Consider the following 26597-nt stretch of genomic DNA (forward strand, 5'->3'; position numbering starts at 1 on the left):
GATCTGAATCACTGGAGGATGGGCAAAATCCAAACACTGGCTGGGCCCACCCTAAATTAATTACATTATCTTCTGCAGGTAAGGCTCAAGCATCAGTATGTTTTTAAAACTCCCGAGAAGAGGGGCACCTGAGTGGCACCTGAGTGGCTCAGTGGGTTAAACCCTCTGCCTTCAGTTCAGGCCATGATCCTGGAGTCCTGGGATCGAGCCCCACATCGGGCTCCCTGCTCGGAAGCGAGCCTGCTTCCCTGCCTCTCTCTCTGCCTCCCTCTCTGCCTACTTGTGATCTCTATCTGTTTAAAAAAAAAAAAAAAAACTCCCCAGAAGATTCTAATTCGCAGCGAGTTCAGAACTACTCATGTTAAGGATTTACTAAATAAAACTGACAATGCTTTTTTTAAAATGAGGTTTCTGAGTATGTTTTGCTTCAGTGATATCACTAACAAATATCAAAATGCATTCAAATTTCCTTTGCTCTGAAGATCCAAGGTTCAGTGCACTTTTTATAATTAAAGTAAGCCTTAAACCGAAGCTCTGTTAATAGAAAGATAATGGGACTTCTCATCCCTAGCCAACCATCTCAGAGGTTCAAGTGTGGGATAAAAAGATAATTGGAGTAAACCAAGATCTACTCATTTTTTCCTGACTCTCTACTCTAGTAGTTTGTAACAGTACCTTTATTTTTACTTCAAATTTGAGGAAATTCTGAGAATCGCTAGCTAATATCCCAGAAGAAAAAAAAACACAAATCAGACCGATCTCTCCCATTCTGCTCAGTTGTGGTAACCAATATGAATACATTGATCCCCGGGTAAAATCCAATTACCTCTGTAAAGTTCTCGCCCTACTTTTGGAAACTAGGGATTTTTCCAGATTACTGTAACTGTGGCGAAGTCACTGACTCAGGCCTGAGTTTCGCAAGCCAACAGGCGAAAGCAGCGTCTCTCCAGGTCATTACGACGCCTTCGCCTTACTCCGATACCACGGGTAATTATATGCTCATCGGAGAGCTTTGTGTGTGTGTGTGAGCGGGGGAGAAATGTAGTTCACATTCGTGTTGTCTAAAAATACTGAAAAGCAGCCCTCTTCGGGTTCCCTGCGGGTCACCTTAAATTACGAATTCGGCCACGCACGACACCGCTTCTACTCGCCAATGCGGGCAAAGGTCGGCCCTAAGTTTCCCTTTGTACCCGCTGAACTGCGCCGCGCAGATACAAGATAGGAGAGGGCGAGAGACGGGAGCAAAGCGACGCACGTTCTAGACAAATTACCGAAATCGCGCAGGAATTATAGCAAATTCTGCCAACTTCACCTTGGGGATAATAAGATAGCCTGTAAAGCTCCCTTATTATACTTTTGCCTAATACGATTAAAAACGCGACGGCTAAAACCTGTTTTAGCTAAAAAGACGACCTCCTCGACCACTCCGGGGCCCCAGCCGAGAGGTCACCCGATGACAGAAGAGTTGAACACCGCGGTCCGCAGCTCCCCCGCCGGCGCAAGCCTAGAGGAGGTCTGAAGGGACTAGTTGGCGCGTACCAGCCGGGCGTGGTGACGTCAGGGCGGAAGCGCACGCTGCGTGAAGCGGCCCAGAACCCGGCGGTCACGGGAATATCCGTCGCGCCGAGGACGCTGGTTAGTCTCGCTCCCGGTTCCGGCTGCGTTGGGCGTGCGTGCAGCTCGCTGAAACTATGGCGTCCGGGCCTCACCCGACCGCGACCGCTGCCGCCGCCGTCTCGTCCGCCGCCCCGAGCGCGGGCGGCTCCAGCTCCGGGACGACAACTACGACGACGACCACGACAGGAGGGATCCTGATCGGCGACCGCCTCTACTCGGAAGTTTCGCTCACCATCGATCACTCGCTGATTCCGGAGGAGCGGCTTTCCCCTACCCCGTCCATGCAGGACGGGCTCGACCTGCCCAGCGAGACCGATTTGCGCATCTTGGGCTGCGAGCTCATCCAGGCCGCCGGCATTCTCCTCCGGTTGCCGCAGGTCAGTGCGCCGGCCCTGGGCCGGCAGAGTGCGCCTCCCCTCCCCGCTGTCCCTTCCGCTGCATCCCGGTTTCACCGTGTCTCGGCAGGGTGGGGATTTCTCCTCAGCCTCTCCAGCCACGGGTCCTAGTCGGATCCCGGGTGTGTCGAGGGCGGGAGGGCGCGGAGGCGAAGGGAGGACCCGGTAGCGAGCAGTTCGCGGGGGGAGGGGGAGGGGGAAGGGGAGCGGGCGGCAGCACAAAATGGCGGCGGCGCCTGGTGCGGTCCCGCCTGACCCCTGCGCCTCCGTTCTTCTTTCGTCTGCAGGTGGCGATGGCAACGGGGCAGGTGTTGTTTCATCGTTTTTTCTACTCCAAGTCTTTCGTCAAACATAGTTTCGAGGTAAGAATCGCGGGGGCGGGTGTGAAGGGATTTCTTCATCCGGAAGTGGGGAGGAGGGGGTAGTGTCTCTAGCCAGCTTTTCTGGAAAGGGAGTGGTTAGTTTAGGTCTTTGTATCTAGTTTTCCTTTCGCCCAGCAGCAGAGACTTTTGGAATGTGTTTGAAAACTAGAAAGCGTATCTTGAGCCCATTTTCTCTCTTAGTAAAAATTAACATTTTAACCAAATTCAGAGTTCCGGGGAGACTTAGCTTGACTTTGGATTCAAAATTAAGATTATTTAAGCAATAAAAAACATAGTATTAGCAAATTTGTTAGGCCTATGGCCTAGAAAAGCCCATCGTACTTTTATTTCACCAAAAGTCCCAGCTGTGTCCTAAATTTTTTTCATCAGAATTAGTTAAATTTTGAGGGGGTATACATCTTTCTAATTGTACTTGATAGTGGTGTAATCTAACAACATTTTATTGGATTGTGGGTTTTTTCAGATTGTTGCCATGGCTTGTATTAATCTTGCATCCAAAATTGAAGAAGCACCTAGAAGAATAAGAGATGTGATTAATGTATTTCACCATCTACGCCAGTTAAGAGGAAAAAGGTAAGATTGGCATTATTGAACACAGTATTTTTTGCTGCTACTGTATTGTGCACCAATCATCAAATCAAAACATTCTTTCCTCTCAAAACTGATGCAAAGGAAAAACTGCTTTAATTTAGGTGTTAAAATTCACATAGGAACTCACTAATACTTCAATTAATTTAAAACAAATCACAATTAACCAGCTATCTAAAGTTTGTAGAGGCAGTTGCATTTATGGACAATCCTAACAGTGCTGTGAAGCCAGTCCTGTGGCTTAAGATTAAACAAGAAAGGGAATACGTTTGGCTCAAGTGTGAGTGTATTCTGTAAGTTATTTCCCCTCCCCCCTCTCTTGGAAGACTGAAGGCTGGAAGTGTGAACACTGCAGTTCAAGTTAATATTGTGGCAAAGTTTTGTGTAGATTATGTTTTTCTACTCGAAGTCCAGTTAATTCTTTATCAATTGAGGTTGGCTTTTGTTAGAATACTTCTCAACATTGAACTACGATATATCGCATAATACCGGATCTGAAAGGACTGCAGAATGATAAAGGTTGAAGTTTGAAGTCAAAGGGATTAAACAGGTATTTTGTTTTGGTTAGATACAGTATCAGTGAGTGGGGTAGAGAAATAACTAATTGATGGGTCATATTTAGATAAGGCCTATTTTATTCAATCTTGTAAGAAGTAAGAAAATAGAGACCAAATAGTGTTACCTTACAGATTTTGTGGCTGCATGACAACACTGTTATGTGGACCTGTGTGTTCGTGTGAGGCAGTGCCAAAAAGTTTTAGTTGCAGGGCTTCCTTCATCTAGAGGTGACTTCTAGTATACGCTGCAGAAGGATATACTTGGTGTAGGTTAGTTTTTGTGTTAACTTTTTAAGAATTTGTGGTGATGTTAGATAAACTTACACTGTGGGAGTTAGTTATAAAAGGATTTTAAGTTGTTGGGGGTTGGGTGTCAGTTAGTGGCAAATAAGTATCCTTTGTGAGTGGTCGTTATTGGTTGAATCTAAAGTTGGCAGTAATGGAACTATCCAGAGACAAACAGTAAAGTTATCTTTAGTTACAAAGTTTGAAACATTGCTACCCAGAGAGTTTTCACAGCATTTTTTCAGTTTTCTGACATTCTTTTTCCATCTTTTCTTCTTCATCCTATCCATATCCAGGGATAGACTAATTTTTTATTTCATTTTAAAATATCTTTTAGCTTCTTGGTGAGGAATCCCTGGAAATTGGGAAGATTTCAAATTGGTATTTAGTATGGTTTGAGCTAAAATTTGTTTTTAGATACCTAGCTGATTCTTCAGGGTGTTTAAAACAAAATGACAGTAGTGGAAAGGCTTTTTATCCTTAGTCAAAGGATTCTGTGTTTGCCTAAGAGTTTTCTGTCTGTATTCTTTGAATCATTGAGCCAACTATTATCATTTAACGATTATCTATTTTGAAGTTTTTCCATGAGGCTTAGAGTATTCTTCCTTGAAGTCAGAGTAGGTCTTAACCATAAAAACCTTGGAATTTAAAACATCTCACCTGACTGACTGTTGTGTCTGATGTAATAGTGTGTTTTGGTCATTATTACAGAGAATTGACTTTGTCTCAATCTTACAAGTCTGATTATAGCATGAAATTTAAAAGGAGTTGTTAATTGCATGGAAGCCTTTTTCTTAAAGCAGGATGTAAAAGTGTTTCTATGCATATTACAAGTTTACTCAGACACGTAACTTGTATATGTTATTAACTTCAACTCTTTTTTCCCTTGCAACCGACTATACAGCGACCAGCTACATTTACCAAAGCCTGGGTGATGTGGAGTGGTACATAGAGATGAAGCTGTCGTCATGGCAACAGTGAGTGAAGTATCGAAAATCCCCAAGGAGAAGCCAGTGCTCTGAGAATAGGTCACTGGAATCGGGGACTAACAGGTTGGCCACTGGTGAACCATTTAGAAGAACTCCTGTTTCTTGTTACAAGCTTTTGTCTTTGCTGTCCAAGTTATTAGAACTGTAGCTTGGTATATTTTTATGTAGAGTAATATCACTAGAAAGTACTATCAGTATACACGTTAGTTAAATAGCATATCAGTTTATCTTAATAATGCTGTTTTAATGTGGTTTATGCACAGCTTTAAATTGTAGTATGATCTTGGTAATTACAGCGGAGCATCATTTTTGTAGCCTTTAGGTCTTTTTTAAGTCCTGATTACACATTTGAATCACGAGAGGAGCTTTTAGAAAGTACCATTATCCAAGTCTTGTCCTGGATCCCTCCCCTCCTCTCAATTTTTTGTAGTTTCATAAGCTCGGAATAAATGGGTGAATTGAAAAGAAAAATAGGTTTTTTAGTAGTTTCCAAACTTGGTTTTGATATGCAACATATTTCCAGAAAATTAAGCATTTTCTGTAACTGTAAGGAGCCCACATGCATCCTTTAAGGGTTCTCTAAAAGAAGATAAATCTTCAGACTGATGCAACCACTCATTGATGAATATGGTGTGGAATTTTCAATATGTATATAAATCATAGATGAAGTTGGAGGGGTATTAAGTGATCTTGTTATTTAGTCCAACTTCTCTGTTTATTTTGGTGGCTTTAAAGGTGGTGGCCTTCATCTGTTTAAACACTGCTAAAGAGGGAACGTTCCTCTGGCATAGGTATTGCACATTTCTGTATGTTGAAAAACAGTCTGGCTCCCTATAAACTACTTAATCTCACTTTTTAATAGAGTCTGTTGAAGAGCTAGTTCCAAATATTCTGGGTCTTTGTATCACATGAGTGAAAGTGACCATGTTTGGATTTCTTATTTCTAATTATTTTTTTTTCCCCTGTTAAGTTGTATTTCAACTAGATTGATTATGCTGAAGGGAAAATTATTCTGAGAGACCAGATAAAATTTCCAGTGACCAAAGCCCAAGATTTCCTATTAAAACTAAAATTTGAAAATTGTTCTCATTGAAATTTAATTTGGAAAGTCTGACAAACTCAAAAACGGGAGAGGTGGAGTTAAGGTTTGGTTGGTTGTTGATAGTGCAAATTATTTTTTCTCTGAGTAGATGAAAGTTCTCTTATTTAAGAATGTCACCTCCTAAATCTTACTGGAAAGTTTACCAAATTGGAGATGAAAAAATTCTAAAGTCTCAGTTCAGTTTTACATGCTTGCTATCATAGGCTGTACTATTTGATACTTTGTTAACGTAAGTAAGGAAACCATTCCCTTAGACAGTTTTCTTTAACCTTTCCTTACTGCTGTCTTATGGGGACACATTTCTCTATCTGATACAAAGTAATCTTTATAAGGTAGTTGTAAATTACATGTTCATTCCGCCTTCCTTGACTTAAAACCACTTCTTAAAATGAAGATAGCAAATTAAATCAGTACAAAGTTAACTATCAAAACTAGGTGACAGAAGGCCTAAGCAAGAAGATGAATATTATAGTTGAATTATAATAAATGAGTTTGCTTTCCTTAGTCGAGTTTTGGTGTCACTGGGATTTTGATATATAAAGAAGGGAAAGCAAAAATTGTGGCAGAATGAATGGAAAATAACAATTCATTTAAGCTGAATTAATGAATGAGTAAGCCTGATTTGGGATCAGATAGTAGCCATTATTCAAACAAGTGTTTTCTGGTTAATTGCAAAAAAAAAAATGAATTTTAACAGAATTTGAAGGCAACTCTTAAAGCATGCTTATTAGTAAAAGGTGTAGATGAGTTTGCTCAACACAAAAAGGGGGAAATTAAGAAAATTAATTTTGTAAAATTTTATTTTTAGGACTGTAATGGTGCAGTTTATAATCTGAATGACAGGGTACAGAGTTAGTGGCCAGCAGCTGTAACAGTGGAGATACTCTCTTTCCTAATATTTGTTGAAGGAGGGCCATCAAATAACTAGTTTTGAGAGTCTGAGGTGTGGGTTTGACTTTTTTCCAAATTTCCTGTTACGGTGATAAACCCTGAAAAATTATAAACCTGAAGATTGAGAGGTTACAGTTTCATGGGTACATTGATTGCTCTGAAGTTAATTTTTTCTCAAAGAGCAGTTAACTTGTAGTCTATTGTTCTGATCAGATAGATTCATTGTTACATTTTTATGTTAGAAATCGGTCCCCTGTCCAGTTGGTGGCCTCATTCCTCATACTTTTCATAGCTAAATGGGACTTGAACTGAGGGAAGCCAATTTTTTCAGCATTGTTAATTTAAGTAAGCTAGTTTCCATCTCAGATTTGCCAACTCTGTTTAATGTAATTCGTTAAAAATCATACTGTATGAAATAAATAATTTGAAATAGTCTAGTGAGCATTCCAGTTTTTGTAATTTTAGATGGGTGTAAGAAAGGAAGATAAATGAGATTTTTAGATAGTATGTCATTGCAGGGCTAGTTATTAATTATAGCTCATTTCAGTTGTTTTCTAATATTCAAGTGAATGTATTTAAATATGAGCTTACATTTTTCTGGATTTGGTGTGCATGGTAAAAATGAGTTGTGAATTGGGGTGTTGTAACATTCTGCCCAGAGCAAAAACTCTTGAATATTTTGGCTGAAAATGAATTCAGTATGGGGGAAAAAATACTTAAATGTTCTCCCCATATATAAACCTTAAAATTTCATCGTAATGAAAATATACTTCTTGGTGGTTGGATCTGAAAATGTATCAAATGAAGGACATTGGGAAATGAAAGTCCACAAGCCCTGACTGAAAACAAACTTCTCAGGACTCAGGAAGAAACCAGTTTTGAATATAAGATTTAAAGCAGGTAGTCTTTTAATTGAAAATGCTATTTCCAAAGCATTGACCCATTGATAGATAGCTTTCTGTGTTACAGCTTTTAGAAGCTTTCAGAATTTAGTCTGGCACAGACACCTCGAGTGTTCTTCTGGTTCCCTCATTATGCTTCCTTCTCTTACATTGCATACTAAATAAAAGTTTTTCTGCCTGATAAGGACAAATCAGACCAAATTCAAGTTTAGTTTTCTTGATCACTTTTAGTTTTGAGTCTGATTTTTAAAACGTTTCTTATTTTAATTGGGCTGACTCTTCAGTTTTCAGATTTTCTTTGACAGTGGTGGATTCTTAGAAAGTTTAAGCAGAATGTCCACTTAGAATCTGGATTAGCTCTCTACCATTTTTTCCTCTCTGATTTTTACTTTGGCCATCAACTAGCCAAGAGTTGCTATTTTAGAAAATGAGTAGAATCATTGTAATCTATGAAGTCTTTATAGTAAATATTTTCAAGAGCTAAAAATTAGTTTTGTCATCACAAAGAATCTATGATAGAGACTAATGGGGTTTGTGATGATAAATCAACAGTCACTTAAGTTTATCTTATATACATCACCCTTAAGATAATCCTGTGAAAAAGATCAGCAACGGCTAGATAGAAGCTTTAGAGTGACTTTTTCACTACAGGGTAGAGCTAGTTCCTATAGAAACTTAGTTAAGTATATGTTTAATTAGCATAACTTGGACAGCATAAGATTAATGCTTTAACTTGTTTGCAGGAGTTTAAAAAGCTGGTTTCTGTTGCCAATAGTTGGTTGGAAGGGAAAATGGAGATGCCACAAATAAAATTTTTTGGATGTGCAAAACAGTTTTGATTTTATTTCTTACAAACTATAGGACTCCAAGCCCCCTGATCCTTGATCAGAACTACATTAACACCAAAAATCAAGTTATCAAGGCAGAGAGGAGGGTGCTAAAGGAGTTGGGATTTTGTGTTCATGTCAAGCATCCCCATAAGGTGAGTTGTAGAATGCAGAAATTACATTCGTAAGTATTAGGGTTTTTCTTAAAATTGTGTCTTACATGAATTTGTTACGGTTAATTTTAGAGTTAACCGTGGTTAAAGGGCGTTCTTTTTAAGTTCACCAGTAAAATAGGAGTCAAAAAGATTTGGGTTCAGATCTTCACTCTTCTTTGTGTGGGCATAGAGAAATTCTTTTTTCCCCTCTGTGGTTAACCCAGTTTCTCTACTTAGAAAACAGATAGTGAAGTACTTTATTTCTAGGAGTAAATAATACACGTCTGCAGAAGTACATGGGACACTACCTGTCGCACAGTAAAATGTTCAAAGCGTGGTGACTGCTCTCTTGTTAACATTATTGTACATTTATAGATTTCTCCAATACCTCTTGGCTGGATGATCATATCATCATTAGAGCACAGTGATTACTGTAGGGGTGCTCTGGGGATAGGACTATCTGTGATAGAAACTTGTCTCTGCCATTAGCTCTGGGACTCTGGCAAATATCTCTGTTCCCCAGATTCTACATCTTCAAGATTGTAAAATGGGAATGATTGATTATACAGGTTCAGAAAGCTCTGACTTGAACTGTGGTGAAGCTACTTACATGTAGTATTTATTTATACTCTTAAACATGATTAGCTTTACTGCAGAAAGTGTAGTGTTTATTTATTGTAGTCCTCACAGTATTACATAATATGATCACACTCATTGTAACTTTAAAAACGTAGTCTGCACGGTTTTTAGACATGGAGAATTTATACCTTGGAAAATAAGTGAAATAATCCCTACCACAGTGCCTGTCACATAGTAAGGTGTTCATGAGAAATGAGGTATTGTCTTTAATTGATTTGACTCTTTCCTGTGCAATTTTGGCTCATATTTAAAGTTTTTAGATAATCTAGTAGCATAATAACTCACATTGCCTGTATTGTACCTTTTAGGTTGGTCTGTATTATCTGCGTAGTTTGTAGAAGAGTTAAAACTTGCATCTAACATTTCAGTTATTTAAATTCATTGAACTCAGTACTCTGAAAGATGCACCATATGCTAAATTGAGTTTTTTTCCCTTGTCCTTCAGATCATTGTTATGTATTTACAAGTCTTAGAATGTGAACGTAATCAAACCCTGGTTCAGACTGCCTGGTAAGTTTCTTTTTTACATTTCTTTCCTAGCCAGGAAAACAGAAGCAGAAATAAAGTAAGTTTCATTTTCCCTTTCCAAAATAATGAGAGGAGTTTGTTTTGGTGCGTTTTGTTTTTTTTTTTGTTTTTTAACCAAAAGGTAAATAATGCTTATTTCTGCTTCCTGTTTTCTTGGCTTGACTAATTGCTTTCAGTGGAGAACTCAATTTAACTTTGTTCTTTTTTCTACTCTTTAATTAAAGGGTAGTCCATGATGGTAAGTCATAGAACTCTGCCCTCTGCACTTCAGCCCATGACCTCAGGATGGCCTGATTGGCTGCCCTGCTCTCCAGCCAATCCAGTGCAAGCTCTGATCCGAGATTCACTGAAGTGGTCCATATCCATCTGGCAGCATCTTCTAGTTCTGTCGGGGTGTCAAAAGGATTTGTATATTTGCTTCTAGAAGTAACTATTCAACATGCCTATGTATATAATGTATACCTGTAACTATCAAAATGAATAGTTCATTTTTGATAGATTTGTTGTCCAGCCATTATGAATTAAATGACTTTTTTGTTAGGAATTTGACTTAGATTTCTATTTTTAGTATGTATAGCATGGATTCTACCAAAGGAAACTACAACTTGCAGCTTAAAATGGGCACCATTCCCATATTGGATGAAGTACAGCTGCTGGACTGTTGAGGCAATAATAGAAGTACAGTCTTTAAAAGAGATGTTAATATTAACATAAGCACTTTAGAACTTTGAACTTTTGACATGAAGATGTTTGATTTGGAGGGCTGGCTTATTTTAAGGTAAAATAATGAATTTGGTCCAGCTACAATTACTTTTTTCAAGACTGTTAATGATGTGCAGGACTTAAGTAATTTTTATGTTCTGGGCTTAATGACTGCCATGCTTCTTTAGGATTCAATAAATATTAGTAATATTAGAAAAGTCGAATTGCTTTTATAAAATGCATGACATTTTTAATATATGCTCTATAAAACATTTAAGCAGTTATTTCACGGGTAAGGATTTTTAAGAAATAGTCTTTTAGTTTAAACTTTTAAGCAATTTGTGAAATTTCTTTAGTACTTCAGGGGTATTGTCCAGCAATTTATTAACTGAAGTAGTTTACTGCTTTTGTTTATACTTAGTCACAAAAAAAGGTATGTAAACAAGGCTGTTTTATGTATTTATTGCTCTTCCCTACTTAAATTTTCTGCAGTAGCTGAGATTTCTTAATATAACTTGGTGAGTGCTTACTGAAAATGCCTTTTTACCCCTGTCACAGTATTTTGAGTTTTTGAAAGAACTTGGTTGACACTGCTTTTCATTGTGGATAAAAGGAGAGATGGTCAATAATTAATGGCTCGAAGTATTGTTGGAGTGGTTTATCATTTCTGAAATAAGTTATGTCAAAATTGATCTTGAAAGCATTGCTTTTCATAGAACTACATGAAAACTTTTTTAAAGTTCTATTTGGAATAATAATGTGGAATTATTTTAAAGAACTTTGATCATATATAGGAAAATGAAGAATGGTTCTAGTGTTAAATTCTTATCTCTTACTGATTTTTGAGTTAAGAATTGTTATATGCTAGAATACGAGGATATGAATATAAACATGAGAAGAAAAAAGAATAAAGTAGATTGAGTCTCCAATTTTTATGTAAGCTTCAGAAGGACTGTGTTTATGTACAAAGCTTATAGTTGAAATATTTTTCAGGAATTATATGAATGACAGTCTTCGAACGAATGTATTTGTTCGATTTCAACCAGAGACAATAGCATGTGCTTGTATCTACCTTGCGGCTAGAGCCCTTCAGGTAGGTATATATAGCCTGTTTTGTTCTATAGGATAAATCACAAGAATTAGCATTCTCAATATAAACTGAAATTTGATCTAAACCATTCTGTTTTTATGGTTTAGATTCCATTACCAACTCGTCCCCATTGGTTTCTTCTTTTTGGTACTACAGAAGAAGAGATCCAAGAAATCTGCATAGAAACACTTAGGCTTTATACCAGAAAAAAGGTAGTAGTTTACTCGTTTGTGTTAATACTTTTTAAGTACTTAAAAGAGTCTCAACTAATATAAGGGGAAAATACTAACTTCATTTTCTTCCATCAGCCTAACTATGAATTGCTAGAAAAAGAAGTAGAGAAAAGAAAAGTAGCCTTACAGGAAGCCAAATTAAAAGCAAAGGGATTGAATCCCGATGGAACTCCAGCCCTTTCAACCCTTGGTGGATTTTCTCCAGCCTCCAAACCATGTAAGATATATTCAGAATTAAAAAGATTTGACCACTGCAGGTGTGTGGTTATTAGAAAGCTTTAGCGCTTAGGAGCTCCTCGGTGGTTCAGTCATTTGAGCATCTGACTCCTGATTTCGGCTTAGGTCATGATCTCAGGGTCATGAGATCCAGCCCTGTGTCAAGGCTCCGTACTCAGTGCAGAGTCTGTTTGAGATTTTCTCTCCCTCTGCCCCCCCCCAATAGGTAAATGAATAAAACCTCTTTAAAAAAAAAATAGCATTATTTAATAGTGGCATAGAAACAGTGATACGAGAAGCTGTTATTGTTTTCTTTCATGATAGCTCAAGACTAATACTTGAAAGCATAGTACTTTGAGTTCCATTTAGAAACAACTTTCTGGCCCTCTGTTAAATCGCAACAGGTAACATGTCTTTTTGTTTTTTGTTGGTTTTTTGTTTTTGTTTTTAAAGCATCACCAAGAGAAGTGAAGGCTGAAGAGAAGTCACCAATATCCGTTAATGTGAAGACTGTCAAGAAAGAACCTGAGGACAGACAACAGGCTTCCAAAAGCCCTTACAATGGGTGAGTATACTTGACTTAGAAAATCGGTCTAAAGAATCTTTTATGTGTTTAATTTCTAACATACTAAACATGTATCTAAAATAATGATTTTTTTTTTAAGTGTAAGAAAAGACAGCAAGAGAAGTAGAAATAGCAGGAGTGCTAGTCGATCAAGGTCAAGAACACGATCACGTTCTAGATCACATACTCCAAGAAGACAGTAAGTAAATACTCTTGAAGAGAAAGCAGTCATATTTGGAGTAAAGTTCTTGCTTTTTAAAAAAAATTGAACCTAGATATTTTCATAGTTGGGCTAGATTTAGTTTTTTAACATGAGATACATTATGAGAAAAGAAGTTTGGAAATATGTCCTGCCTATATGTGGCTTTTTGTTTTGGGGTGGTGTAGCTTACCAAGTATTCTATTCCGTCTTTGCCCATTTTTTTGAAGTGTAGGGGCTGGCCACAAAGTGCTGTGGAAAGCTATGATAATCCTGTTTATAATGTGTGAAAATGGTGGTTTTGTTCAATTTCAGTAAGAAAATACTAATATTTTATTGACTGTTAATTAACAACCAAAACTCAAGTTGATCATAGCCGGAGTCTTTCCTGGTTAGCTTTTGTAATTAGATTGAGAGCTGCTTGTGTCTGTTTAGTGGCTCTTTGAACATGTGTGAGATACTCAATAAAAAGCATAGCTATCCAGGATGCTTTGTAAAAATTCTGGCATATAGATACAATACAGTATATTTAAAATTTCTCTAATATAGGCTGCATGGGAGTTAGTGGGGAGTAGGGAGATTTAATGGAAGTTTTCCATCTGACATGTACTGCTTCATGCTACAGGTCAGTAGTTTTGTTTTGAACCTGTTATAAGCACCACCAGAATAATCTGCTCTCAGCAGAAGCTGAACCTAAACATCAAATTTTTATTATCTAAGTTATAATAATAGGCGGAGCCGATCTGGAACATACAGCTCAAGATCAAGAAGCAGGTCCCGCAGTCACAGTGAAAGCCCAAGAAGACATCATAATCATGGTTCTCCTCACCTTAAGGCCAAGCATACCAGAGATGATTTAAAAAGTTCAAATAGACATGGTCATAAAAGGAAAAAATCTCGTTCTCGATCTCAGAGCAAGTCTCGGGATCACTCAGATGCTGCCAAGAAACACAGGCATGAAAGGGGACATCATAGGGACAGGCGTGAAAGGTCTCGCTCCTTTGAGAGGTCCCATAAAGGCAAGCACCATGGTGGCAGTCGCTCAGGACATGGCAGGCACAGGCGCTGACTTTCTTCCTTTGAGCCTGCATCAATTCCTGGTTTTGCCTATCTACAGTGTGATGTATGGACTCATAATCAAAAATATTAAAAGCAAACTGATTAGGATTTGATTTTGTAAAACCCTCTAGGTTTCTAGAAACACTGAGGACATTTCTTTTGGAAAGAACTATGTTTTTTCTTTTTTTATTTTATTTTCCTTTTGGTTTTTGTTTTTGGGGGTTTTTTTGTTTTGTTTTTCTTTTTCTTTTTTTTTTTTCTTTTTTTTTTTTTTTGCACATTAAAATGCCCTAGCAGTATCTAATTGAAAACCATGGTCAGGTTCAAATGTACTTATTAGAGTTGTGTATTGTTTATTGCTATAAGAACTGGAGCGTGAATTCTGTAAAAATGTATCTTATTTTTATACAGATAAAATTGCAGACACTGTTCTATTTAAGTGGTTATTTGTTTAAATGATGGTGAATACTTTCTTAACACTGGTTTGTCTGCATGTGTAAAGATTTTTACAAGGAAATAAAATACAAATCTTGTTTTTCTAAACTGCTTCAAATATCTTATTTAAATAAATTATTAAAAAGAGTGAAATTTTTTAAAAAGAGTAAAGTGCCTGTACTGATTTTATGACCTATTCTTCTATTAGCTGTGGTTTAAGATTATTAAATGCAGTTATTACCTGCATTGGGAGCTATTGTAAAAGTCTTTGCCTTATACATGGACAAAACAAATGGGAGCTGTGCAATAATGTAATATTTTTTTTTTGAATTTGAGATATTTATTAGTGGCTTACACAGTAACATGTCACTCTAAAGTCGAAGATATCAGTTTGGTTTAGGGAGGTATCTATGCCCACAAGCAAGTATTAATTTCACTTCTACTCTGTCAGTGTAAATAACATAAACCCAAGACCTTTATTTTATTTTGCTTTGATATTTAAAATTTGAATACAAGAAAAGGAACTTTTTTTAACGCTGTGATGCTCCTCCACACCTATGATAGGTTTCCCATTGGGTCTGAGGGAAGTGGTCACGTGGCAGCTAGCAGAGTGGACAGGTCCCACTGGACCTGACTGGTAACACAGTCCACCTCAAGTAGGAGATGGTCCAGATCAATGCTTCTCAATATATTGTCCCTAGATCACTAGTATCAGCATCACTGAGAAGCAAGAACCCATGCCTGGACTACTTGAAACCCAAACTCCAGGGTTAAGCCTCCACAGCCGTCTCTTCAGCAGCTTCTGGGTGATTCTGTCTGTGCTGAAGTTTGGGAATGACCTGGGTCATGCCCAAATAACACTCATAATAAACGGTCATGCCCACTGAACTGTTATTTCTGAAAGTAGCTTAAAGATCAACACAGAAAATGTGTAAAACACCGTAAGAACAATAGAAACAGTGAAATCTGATTTCATACATAGGCCAGGATAAAGACAAACTCGAACATATCTCAATCATTATTCAAATCCAGACAATTTGTTACTCATCATAGTTCTGGATTGAGAAGAACTAAGCACGATTCTTGAGGTGTGACCATGTCATTCCATAATTTGTGGTCTTTTGAGTGACTTCCTTTCCAAGAGCAACAATGTAATACTAAATGTTACATTGTAGCACCAAACCAGTCTCCAGATTGAAATCTATTTGCACATAAATAGTACTTAAAATTAAGAAATGGTACCATATGATTATTTTAAGTGAGCTGCCCTCTTGAACAAATCAAAACTTTTAAAATGACACTAAATCAGACCTATTGACCTTTAAAGTTCTTTTTAAAATTATATTAGATATTTAGTGATAGTTTTTATTTAGGCTAGGAAGATTCAGTAGTAAAATGAGGCTCCACCGGACTTGGCTGGGGCTGATAAAAGTGTGATCACAAAATGAAATTTGTTGAAAAAGCCACAGGTCCTTATTTTCAAACGAATACTTAAGTTATTCACACTGAGAGTTATTTCCCAGTAATTTGGAAGTGAATTTAGAAGTCTTTAAAGATTTTATTTTAGAGAGAGAGCATAAGCAGGGAGGGACAAAGAGGGAGAAAGAAACTCAAGCAGATTCCTCATGGGACCAGATGTGGGGCAGTCCCACAATCCTGCATGACCTGAGCTGAAATCAAGAGTCAGATGCTTAACTGATTGAGCCACCCAGATGCCCCTGAATCTAGAAATCATAGAAGGCCTTATATGATTCCATTATTTTATAGTTAAAACTATAAAACTAGGTTTTTCCATTAATTTTTTTAACACACCTGATAGCTTGATAATTAGTCTTGGCTCCAAATGATTTTTTGGTGTATCACAAAATGAAATAGATCCACAAAGAGATTTGCTGTCACTAAGGATGTTTAAAAGGAAAAAAAAAAAGCTGAAGAGGATTCCAAAGACTTAAAACAGGTTCACCAGTGGTGGGCAATGGGGCTGGAAAAAGAAAAGGCAGCTATGTTGAAGGAGACAAGACTCATTTCAATTTTTAAAGTGTTGGGTGTGCTACTTAAATAAGTTCTGTATCTAACTAGAAACTAACATGACCTAGCATAAGAGTAACTTCTGAAAGGGGGTGAATAGTATTAAGAGTATTAAGAACATTCTTTCTAGGGGTGCCTGGATGGCTCAGTGGGTTAAGCCTCTGCCTTCGGCTCAGGTCATGATCCCAGGGCCTTGGGATCCAGCCCCGCATCCGGCTCTCTGCTCATTGGGAAGCCTGCTTCTCCTTTTCTCTGCCTGCCTCTCTGCCTACTTGTGATCTGTCAAATAAAATCTTTAAAAGAAAAAACGTTCTTTCTATATATGATTTTGTAATACTGCTGAACTATAGCTGTTTCTTAAGAGCCTGAACTTATATCTAAACTTATATACCTAAACTTATATCTAAACAGGAACTATTTCCTTTACAAGATAGGCATTGATAAAGGCAAAGGCAAAAGTCAGGAAAGGTCCTGTTACAGTATTGAACTCTTGTTTTTTTTAAATATTTTATTTATTTATTTGACACAGAGAGACATCTGTGACATTTGACATCACAAGTAGAGCAGCAGACAGAGAGAGGGGGAAGCAGGCTCCCTGTGGAGCAGAGAGCCCGATGCGGGGCTTGATTCCAGGACCCTGAGACCATGACCTGAGCCGAAGGCAGCGGCTTAACCCACTGAGCCACCCAGGCACCCCTAGTATTGAACTCTTAATAGTGTTTCAATTTTTACCTACTTAACCTTGTTTGGAAAGAGCACTATGGGTGAGGTTTGTGAAGATGGAAGAGGCAGGGAATACATCTGCATGTGGGGTGAGATTTGTTTTGGCAGAGATGGCTTTTTCCAGGTATCCTAATTTTTGCCTTGTGCAATGGGGAAAAAAAAAATTTCTAGGTTTTGTCAAGAAGTTGACATTCTGCTACTGCTCTACCTGAATTTATAAACTGAAGTGTATCAATTTTTGAACTTCTATTAAGGATAATTTCCAGTAGAAGTAGTACAATACCCGTATCTCAGCTCCAAAAGTGATCAGTTCGTGGTCAGCCTACCTTGTTCATACCTACAATTCACCATTCTACTTTGCACGCTTATTTGGAAGAAAATCCCAGACAACTGATTTCATCCCCAACTATTTCAGTCTAAAAGGTAAGGATTTAAACATAACCACCGTACTTTTATTATACTTAAATTAACAGTAATGCCTAACTACCCAGTCAATATCCATATTATCCTTACTATCTCTTAATTTATTTTTATATTAGGATGTTCAAGCAAAGTCCATATATGTTACATTGGTTTTAATCACAGATTCTCCCACCCCTTTCCCCTTAACAATTGTTCTGAGATCATTTTCATATTCTGGGTTTGCTCACTGTAACCCTGTGGAATCCCTGGACATACATTTCTGTCTCCTGTATTACAAACTTCATAGATCTCAAGACTTGGTCAGATTCAGATTTGGTAACGTCTTTTTTTTCCTTCTTTTTTTACTAGTCTGAAATTTTAGAAGTCTGGCAACCCAGGCTATGTGTTATTCTATAAGTGTTATTTGACTGCTGCCTCATTCACTAGCTATTTCACTGAGTTCCTGATTCTTAATTAGTGCCTGCACCTTGATAGCTTTGCATGCATATTTCCCAACTCTGTATACGTTCTCTCATTATCTTGTGTTTCCCCTGTATAGCCCTAAGTTGTAATGCAGACAAGTTGTTTAGTATTTGTTCTAATGATCTGATTCTAAATACTTAAGTCCTTTCATGGTATAGAATGTTACATTTGTCCTTAATGATTGGTATCTTAACCTTAAAGGAAGATCAGTAAATAATGAGCATCAAAATGACTATCTTTTTACTGAGGTCTAAGTTTTGCAGGTTTTTAAAAAAATTTTTTTTTATTAACATATAATGTATTAGCCCCAGGGAGACAGGTCTGTGAATAGCCAGGTTTACACACTTCACAGCACTCACCATAGCATGTATCTTCCCCAATGTCCATAACCCAACCACCCTCTCCCTACCCCTCTCCCCCCGGAACCTCTCAGTTTGTTTTGTGAATTAAGAGTCTCTTATGGTTTGTCTCCCTCCCAGATCCCATCTTGTTACATTTATTCCTTTCCTACCCCCCAAACCTCCCACGTTGCCTCTCCACTTCCTCATATCAGAAAGATCACATGATAATTGTCTTTCTCTGATTGACTTATTTTGCTAAGCATAATACCATCTAGTTCCATCCACGTCCTGGCAAATGGCAAGATTTCTTTTTATGACTGCATAGTATTCCATTTTATATATGTACCACATCTTCTGTATCCATTCATCTGTTGATGGACATCTAGGTTCTTTCCATAGTTTGGCTATTTTAGACATTGCTGCTATAAACATTCGGGTGCACGTGCCCCGTCGGATCACTAAATTTGTATCTTTAGGGTAAATACTCAGTAGTGAGATTGTTGGGGCATAGGGTAGCTCTATTTTCAACTTTTTGAGGAACCTCCATGCTGTTTTCCAGAGTGGTTGCACCAGCTTGCATTCCCACCAACAGTGTAGGAGGGTTCCCCTTTCTCTGCATCCTCACCAGCATCTGTCATTCCCTGACTTGTTAATTTTAGCCATTCTGACTGGTGTGAGGTGGTATCTCATTGTGGTTTTGATTTGTATTTCCCTGATGCTGAGTGATGTGGAGCACTTTTTTCATGTGTCTGTTGGCCATCTGGATGTCTTCTTTGCAGAAATGTCTATGTCCTCTGCCCATTTCTTGATAGGATTATTTGTTCTTTAGGTGTTGAGTTTGATAAATTCTTTATAGATTTTGGATACTAGCACTTTATCTGATACGTTGTTTGCAAATATATTCTCCCATTCTGTCAGTTGTCTTTTGGTTTTGTTAACTGTTTCCTTTGCTGTGCAAAAGCTTTTTCTTTTTTTTTTTTTTTTTAAAGATTTTATTTATTTGACAGAGATCACAAGTAGGCAGAGGGGAGCGGGGGAAAGCAGGCTCCCCACAGAGCAGAGAGCCCGAGGTGGGGCTTGATCCCAGGACCCTGAGATCATTATCCAAGCTGAAGGCAGAGGCCCAACCCACTGAGCCACCCAGGCGCCCCTGTGCAAAAAAGCTTTTGATCTTGAAGTCCCCAATAGTTCATTTTTGCCTTTGCTTCCATTGTCTTTGGAAATGTTCCTAGGAAGAAGTTGCTGCGGCTGAGGTCGAAGAGTCTGCTGCCTGTGTTCTCCTCAAGGAGAAAGCTGTTTATAAAAAAAAGCTTTAAACATTGTTACCATCAGTTAGTAACCACATTATTACACCCACAACTTGCATCAAAAGCCATTCTTTAAAAATTTAAAGGTAGCTCTCATGAGTTTCCAAAACCAAGGGAATTTCATAATAATATTCATTGTCCTAAGGGCCATTTCTTAGGGCTGTAATAGATAATGGTGACGTTTTTGTGTTTGTTTGTTTTTTTCCTTAAAGACCAGGTTTTTCCAGAATTCATGTTAAAATCATAGGTATATTGGGACCTTAGTTTAGCTGGATGAGAGAAGATGTACATGGGGTTTGATAAGGAAAACCATCACTTCCCCACTGGGAAAATTGGGATGGGGAGCAGTATTCATTGTTTGGGCCTTGATCCCTGCATGTCCCCTAGAGTAGCTATGTGTGTGGCTGGAAGTCACAGCTTGACTTTGTAGCCACTTGAATTTTGTTCATTGCTTTAATGAAAGGAAGATGGACTTCATATGCCTCCACTAAGGGGACCTGGCAAATTACTTAACCTCATCAACCCTTGGCCTTACCTCAGAGCATTTTGTTTGACTATATATTGGGCAAATATAAGGGTTCATTTTAGCTTGCAATTCTTATATGAAAGCACCCCAACTATTTAGAATGGAGTTTGAATTCTATATTTCCTATGAACACAGTTCAAAACACAATAATTTCAGAATGCTACTTCACCAAAGTTAGATGTGATTCTGGACAAGATTTTCATGAGAACACTGGGCCCTTTGATTCTAGGTGTTCTCTCGACCCTTCTGTTTTTGCCACTGGTGCTTAGTTTACATCTAACGCAGTTCCATGTACAGAGGAAATTGCTACTCTGCCTGCTTTTATATGTCACCCCCTTCCTTTCATCAGCTATCACCTCAACACTATGGTAGCAGCATATCTGTCTATGCCTTTGCCATGGTCTTTCAAACAGCAGCTAATTAGTTAAAACGTTAATCGTGTTCCTCTAATACATAATGCTTCCAATGATTCCCCTTCCCTTGGAATAAAATACAAACCCTCGACTCTGGCTGTACCTAATCCAATGTTTGTCAGCCTCTTCATCAACCAACCCCTGTTTCTCCTTCTCAAATATGTACATCTATTCCTGAGCCTTTGCATTTGTCTTTCCTACTTGGGATGCTCTTCCAAATCTTATGTCCTGGCACCATCGTCCATGTGCCCTTCCACAGGGGGCTTCTCTCGCACTGTATCCAAAATAAGCAACTCTTAACACCACTCTCATCATGTTCTATTCCTTAGCACTAATTTTTTCCTAAAACCACTATCTGAAATTACCTTAGTTTTATCATTGACTCTTACTCATAAGACTATAAGCTTCGAGAGAGCAGTAAAAAGTGGCTCATTATCATATGCCCCTCACCTAATCCTACAATTGTGCCTGACCCCATAATAGGGTGTGTAGTAAATACTGAGGAATGAATGAATTTCACTTACTGCTAATATGGATGTTTTTAAGCCCTCAACTTTCAATGTGTTCTTTATCCAACTGCCCCTCTATGAATCTATGTATTCCTTTCACAGGGTTCTAGGTTCCTGGAGCTCAAAACGGGGACCAGAGACCTGTAAACAACAGCCTAAGAGTAGCAAACTGGTAGGCCATGGCCAAATCCTAGCTTGCGCATGTATTTGGTTTGTGCACTGTTAGTTTTAAATGAACTAGCTGCTACATTTTTTAATTGGAAATAGTCACATAAAAACCTAAACTTCCAGCTTCTTTTTAAAAAATATATGAGATCCACAATCCCTGGCATCCACTGACTGGCCCCAAGTAGCTCTCTGGTTGGGGTGCACACACACCAGTGCATCATAGCTCCTTCTATTCCCTCTTAATCATAGCACTGACGCCGCTGAAGCCAGCTGTCAGTTTGCATCCGTCAGTGTGCTGACAGTGGTATTTTTCTTGAATCCTGCTCTTTTTGCTCATTGGTGTTACCTGCCTGGTCTTTTTGCAGTAGACCCCTGATGTCACAGAGGATAATCCAAGACCTACACAAATCTCCACGTCTATGAAAGTGGCCGTATGCATACTGTGCCCAACCTCTCTTTACTGGCTGACCAGTATTCTATGGCTAACCTTTTCAAATTGGAATTTCTCCTTTGACGAGCTTTTGCATTATTGCTGGAGCACTTGTGGAAAAACCCCGCCAGTGGATTTGTCCTGTCTTTATACAGAGCATTTGACACATCAGATCTTTGTCCACAGCACAAGGACAAGGCACATCATAAATCTAAGCCACCATGAGTTTCATTATTTTCCACCCTAAATTACAAAACTAACTTCCTGCTCAAAATGTGTTATTTCCTTGGATCTTCTCAAGCAAACCAAGTCTTATTCATTTAATAATTACTGCAACATGGATTAACAATGTACAGTGATGTCATGTTGAAACTGGTTAGTCCTGGCAGATGATATTTTCCACACAAGTGAAATGAAGAGCAAATTAATTTTCGACTTACTTGAAAATAGTCAAATTGCAAATGTCAGGTGTCGCCATAATTACACTTAACCTGATGAGGGCTACCATGATAGGTTTCTACCTAGAGAAATAAAGGCAGAGAAAGTCTCGATGGCTAAGTATGTGGCAAATATCTATAATTAATACCTGCTTGCAGGGTTCTTGCTTTCCAGTTGGAGGCCATTTTTCAAAAAGCCAAATAACATCCAAAGTAATCCAAATAATATCCAAAATAATCTTCAGTATAGTTTACGGCCAGACAAGCAGTATAATGATTGCTGAGTTTAAAGAAGGAAGAGGGACCCCTGTGGCCTAAAAGACCCTGGAAAGTTTTCACAGAGAACAGGGAACACGGGGGGGTGCCTGGGATGGGAAAGGGTTTGAAAGGCCAAGAAGGAAAGGCAATGTAATACTAAAGTAGCGTAAGAGGGGGACTGTAGAGTGCATGCTGGGGGGAACACCAGCCCTGTGTGGCCAGAGAAGCTTGTGCAGGCAATCGTGGACTTAAGGAGTCGGACTGCGGTCAGTGTTTTTATCTAATTTTGTACATACTCCTTAACGTCTCCAAACTTCCATTTCCCATCTGAAGAGTGAGTCACTGAGTCTGCTGTATTCAGATGGTACGAGGGCTAAAAGACATGATGTAAGTATGTGATGCACTTAGCACAGTGTTAGACTGTAGTGAATGGTCAGTCAGTGGTATCACCATTTTAGCATTGTCAGAGGCCTGTGGATGCCAGACTGTGGTGACCTGTAGACCAGAGAGCCACTGTGTTAAGCAGGTGGGTGACTATTAACTTCCTAGGGTCACTGTAACAAATTACCACATACTTGCTGGCTTAAAAGAAATGGATTCTCTCACAGTTTTGGAGGCTACAAGTCTGAAATCAAGGTGTTGGCAGGGCCGTGCTCCCCTTGAAGGTTCAAGGGAAGAATCCTTCCTTGACTCCTTCTAGCCGCTGATGGCTCCCAGCTGTCCCTGGCATTCCATGGCTCATAGCCATGTCATTGCATTTTCTGCCTCCATCTTCACGTGGCCTTTTTCTCTGTGTGTATGTCCTCTCCCCTCTTTATAAGGACACCAGTCACTGGATTTGGGCCCCACCCTAATCCAGTATGACCTCATCTAATTACAGCCACAAAGACACTATTTCCAAATAAGGTCACATTCACGTTCTAGATGGAATGAATTTGGGGGAGGTGGGGGACACTATTCAACCCACTGCAGTGACATAAGAAAACCAAGTCGAAAAAAACTGAAGTGAACATTTTTTTAACTTTCATTTTGAAATAATTTCAGGCTTACAAAATACAAGTTGCAAAAATGGTACAAAGAATTCCTGTGTAGCCTTCACCCAGATTTCCCAACTTGCTTCACTACTCTCTCTCCCTCTGTATGTGTGTGTACTGGATTTTCCTATACATTTGAGAGTAAGTTGCAGTCATGATGTCCCCTTACCTGTATTTCAGCGTTTACTCCCTAAAAATAAGGATCTTTATCTTACATATCCATAGTATGATTATCGAAGTCAGGAAATTTAAAAAAAATTATAAATCAAGTCAAATATTACCAGTTTTCCTACCAATGCCCTTTTCTAGTCCAGGATCCAATCTAGAATCACGTATTGCCTTTAATTTACTTTCTTCTGAAATAATTCCTCAGTCTGTCTGTCTTTCATGACCTCGACCTTTTTTGTTTTGAAGAGCTTTATTTTTTCCAACATTATAGCTTGATACATTTCAAACCTCTAAGGAAATTAAGAGTAGTAACAACCAGTACCTTTATATTCATTACCCAAGGTTCATTAGTAATTATATTTTTCTATACATGCATGATTTCTCTGGGTGTATGTATATATATGAATATGTAGCACATATTTTTGTTTTCTGAACCATTTACGTTACTTCACGCTTAAATACTCTAACATATATCACCAAAGATCGAGGACATTTGCCCCCATAGCCACAACTCAACTGTCATCACAGGAAATTTAACATTGACACAGATATGTAATATAGAGTTATCTTAGAATTTCCCAGATTGTTGTAATTGTTGTTTATAACTGGGGGTTGGTTGGTTGATGCAGGGTCCAAAGTTTATATATTGTATTTAGTTTACTATCTCCAAAACTGCATTAGTCTAGAAAATTCCCCATGATTAGATCCATGTTTAAACATTTTTGGTAGGCACACTGCATAGATGATACTGTGTTCTCAGTGTATCAGTTAGCAGGCACATGTCAATTTGTCCCATTATCATTAAGTTTGGTCATTTGACTAAGGTGGTGTCTACCATAGTACTCCATTATAAAGGTACTTTTAATCTGTACTCTGTGGGTTATACATGAAGACTGAGTGAATTCCCTGTTCCTTGACAGTTTTCACCCATGGCTTCAGCATCCATTAATGGTCTTACCTGAATCAAGTTTTTGTGTGTTTTTTTTTTAACCATAGTAGTTGGAAAATGGTGGTTTTTCTATTTCTAGCTGCTTAAACATTTGTTGTTTGGCATTCTTCTATGAAGAGAGCTTTCCCTTCATCTCTTATTATTTCAAGTATCTATAGACTCATAAGATCTTAAAAAAAAAAAAATTTCTCTCATTGTGATGCTGACATCATCCCAAATTAGGCCAGCGGAGACTCCTGTAGGCTAGCTCCTTTGACCCTTCAATATGTCCCCATTAGTTTTGGGCATTATGTTACTTTCTCGTACAAGATAGTCCAGGTTCGCCTTGTACTTTCTCTGCTTCAACCCCGGAACAAGCCATTCCTCTAAGAAATACAAGTTCCTGTTAGTGAGGGACCAAATTCTGGCAGAAGGTAGGCTCATTGCTACTTGGTATCATCATTTCTACGTCCTTTCATATGAAGCCTCCAATTCTACTCCATCACTATAGAGTTCTTTTGCTCCTTCCTTCCAGGGTAAACCAGGAGCTTTGTAGAATGCTCTTTAATTGAGGTCTGCCCGGTGTTCCATGATTAGACTCAGGTTTTGTGTTTTTGGTAGGAGTACAACAGAAGTGAGGTTGTATCTTCCTCAGTGCATCAGATTAGGAGGCTCATGTTGATTGGTTCCATGACTGATGGCGTTAACTTTGGTCATTGATGAAGGTGGTGTCTACCAGTGTTCTCTACTTAAATGTTATTAGTTCCCCCTTTATAAGTTATAGTACCTTACGGAAGAGGTATTTTGAGATCACATAAATACTGGTTTTCATCATCATTCTGCCTACTAATTTTAGCATCCACTGATTTTAGCCTGAAACATTTATTGAAAATGATTTTCTAATTCCAGCATTCCTTCCATATTTATTAGTTGGAATCCCACTGTAAGGAAGAGCTTTCCCTTCTTCATTTACTCATTTGTTTATGTATTTCAGTGTGTACCCATCTTATGGGTCATAACCCATTACCATCATTTATTTTGTTATAATTATCCAAGATGTGGCCAATAAGAATTGCTTTTAAGCTAGTTCCTGTGTCCTTTGAGATGAATACTTTTTTTAAAGATTTGTTTTAGAGAGAGATCGAGTACACTCAAGGGAGCACAAGTCGGGGAGGGACAGAGAGAGAGGGAGAGACAATCTCAAGCAGACTCCATGCTGAGCATGGAGCCCAATGCAGGGCTCAGTCTAAAGACTGAGATCATGACTTGAGCCGGAATCAAGAGTCCGCCACTTAACCGACTGATGAATATTTTTAAGACTATTCTTGACTATGTGACTTTGCAAAATATTCACAACAGGAGTGTGTTATGAGAAGCCCTTGGGCTTTCTCATCAGCACTGGCTGTAGAGGAGATAGAGTGACTTTTAAAGGTCAAGGTCACCACAATGCCAATGTATAGGGCTTCTCACAACAGTTTCCTTTTGGCCCATGACAACCTTCCTCACCCATGATCAGCTCCCATACTCCCAACAGCCTGTCCTTCCCTTACAAGAACATTTTAGTTTGTAGTACGAATTAGCAATAAGTATTTCCGCCCATTAGAGGTCACTTCTGGCTAGTTGTGAAAGATTTCTCTCTAAATCTCTTACCAGCTGACTGGCAAGTTGTACTCTGAGCACAATAAGGATTTGTCTATTTCCAAAGGATCACTAATGTCTTTAGACGTGTCCACTTAAGCCTCATTTAAATCCTTAATCCAGACTTGAATCCTGGATGACAACCCAAAGGGTACATAACTTTGCTAAGTTCTGCTGGGAGAAAAATAAAGACAGAGATGCCTGTTTACATAAGCACTGTGTTTCACGTATGTTAACTCATTTCACATCTTTCAAAAACCCTACGGGGTATGTTGGGGAGAACTCATGAAAGGTGATTTCACACAGCTAGTAAGTGGCTTAGCCATGATTCAAACCCAAATACTTCGTTCCAGAGTCCATAACCTTAACCACTCTACTGTGCACCAACCTGCGTGGCTTTTCTAGAGTCCCACTGTTATTAAATCTTTCTATATTCAAGCCTGGAAG

General features: G+C 38.6%; 1 protein-coding gene across 5 annotated transcripts in view; it reads left to right on the top strand.

Moving 5' to 3' along the window:
• The first annotated feature begins 804 nt into the window (after positions 1-804).
• The window catches only part of CCNL1 (cyclin L1), a 31152-nt gene continuing 5359 nt past the window's right edge, over positions 805-26597 (top strand). The window contains exons 1-12 of one of the 5 annotated variants that reach the window (XR_006817987.1): positions 814-1994; positions 2300-2374; positions 2859-2968; positions 8571-8691; positions 9776-9840; positions 11554-11653; positions 11758-11862; positions 11959-12100; positions 12553-12664; positions 12765-12863; positions 17363-17531; positions 21192-21261. Coding sequence is in view for 2 of the 5 variants with exons in the window: in XM_046001789.1 (XP_045857745.1) it covers positions 1692-1994; positions 2300-2374; positions 2859-2968; positions 8571-8691; positions 9776-9840; positions 11554-11653; positions 11758-11862; positions 11959-12100; positions 12553-12664; positions 12765-12863; positions 13584-13932 (1581 nt within the window). In the remaining 3 variants the exon portion in view is untranslated. Of the gene's footprint in view, positions 1995-2299; positions 2375-2858; positions 2969-8570; positions 8692-9775; positions 9841-10082; positions 10526-11553; positions 11654-11757; positions 11863-11958; positions 12101-12552; positions 12665-12764; positions 12864-13583; positions 14466-17362; positions 17532-21191; positions 21262-26597 lie in introns of those variants that run through there. The other 4 variants (XR_006817988.1, XM_046001789.1, XR_006817989.1 and 1 more) reach the window with 4 other exon arrangements.

The sequence above is a fragment of the Meles meles genome, chromosome 4, assembly GCF_922984935.1.
Source record: "Meles meles chromosome 4, mMelMel3.1 paternal haplotype, whole genome shotgun sequence".
NCBI lineage: Eukaryota > Metazoa > Chordata > Mammalia > Carnivora > Mustelidae > Meles > Meles meles.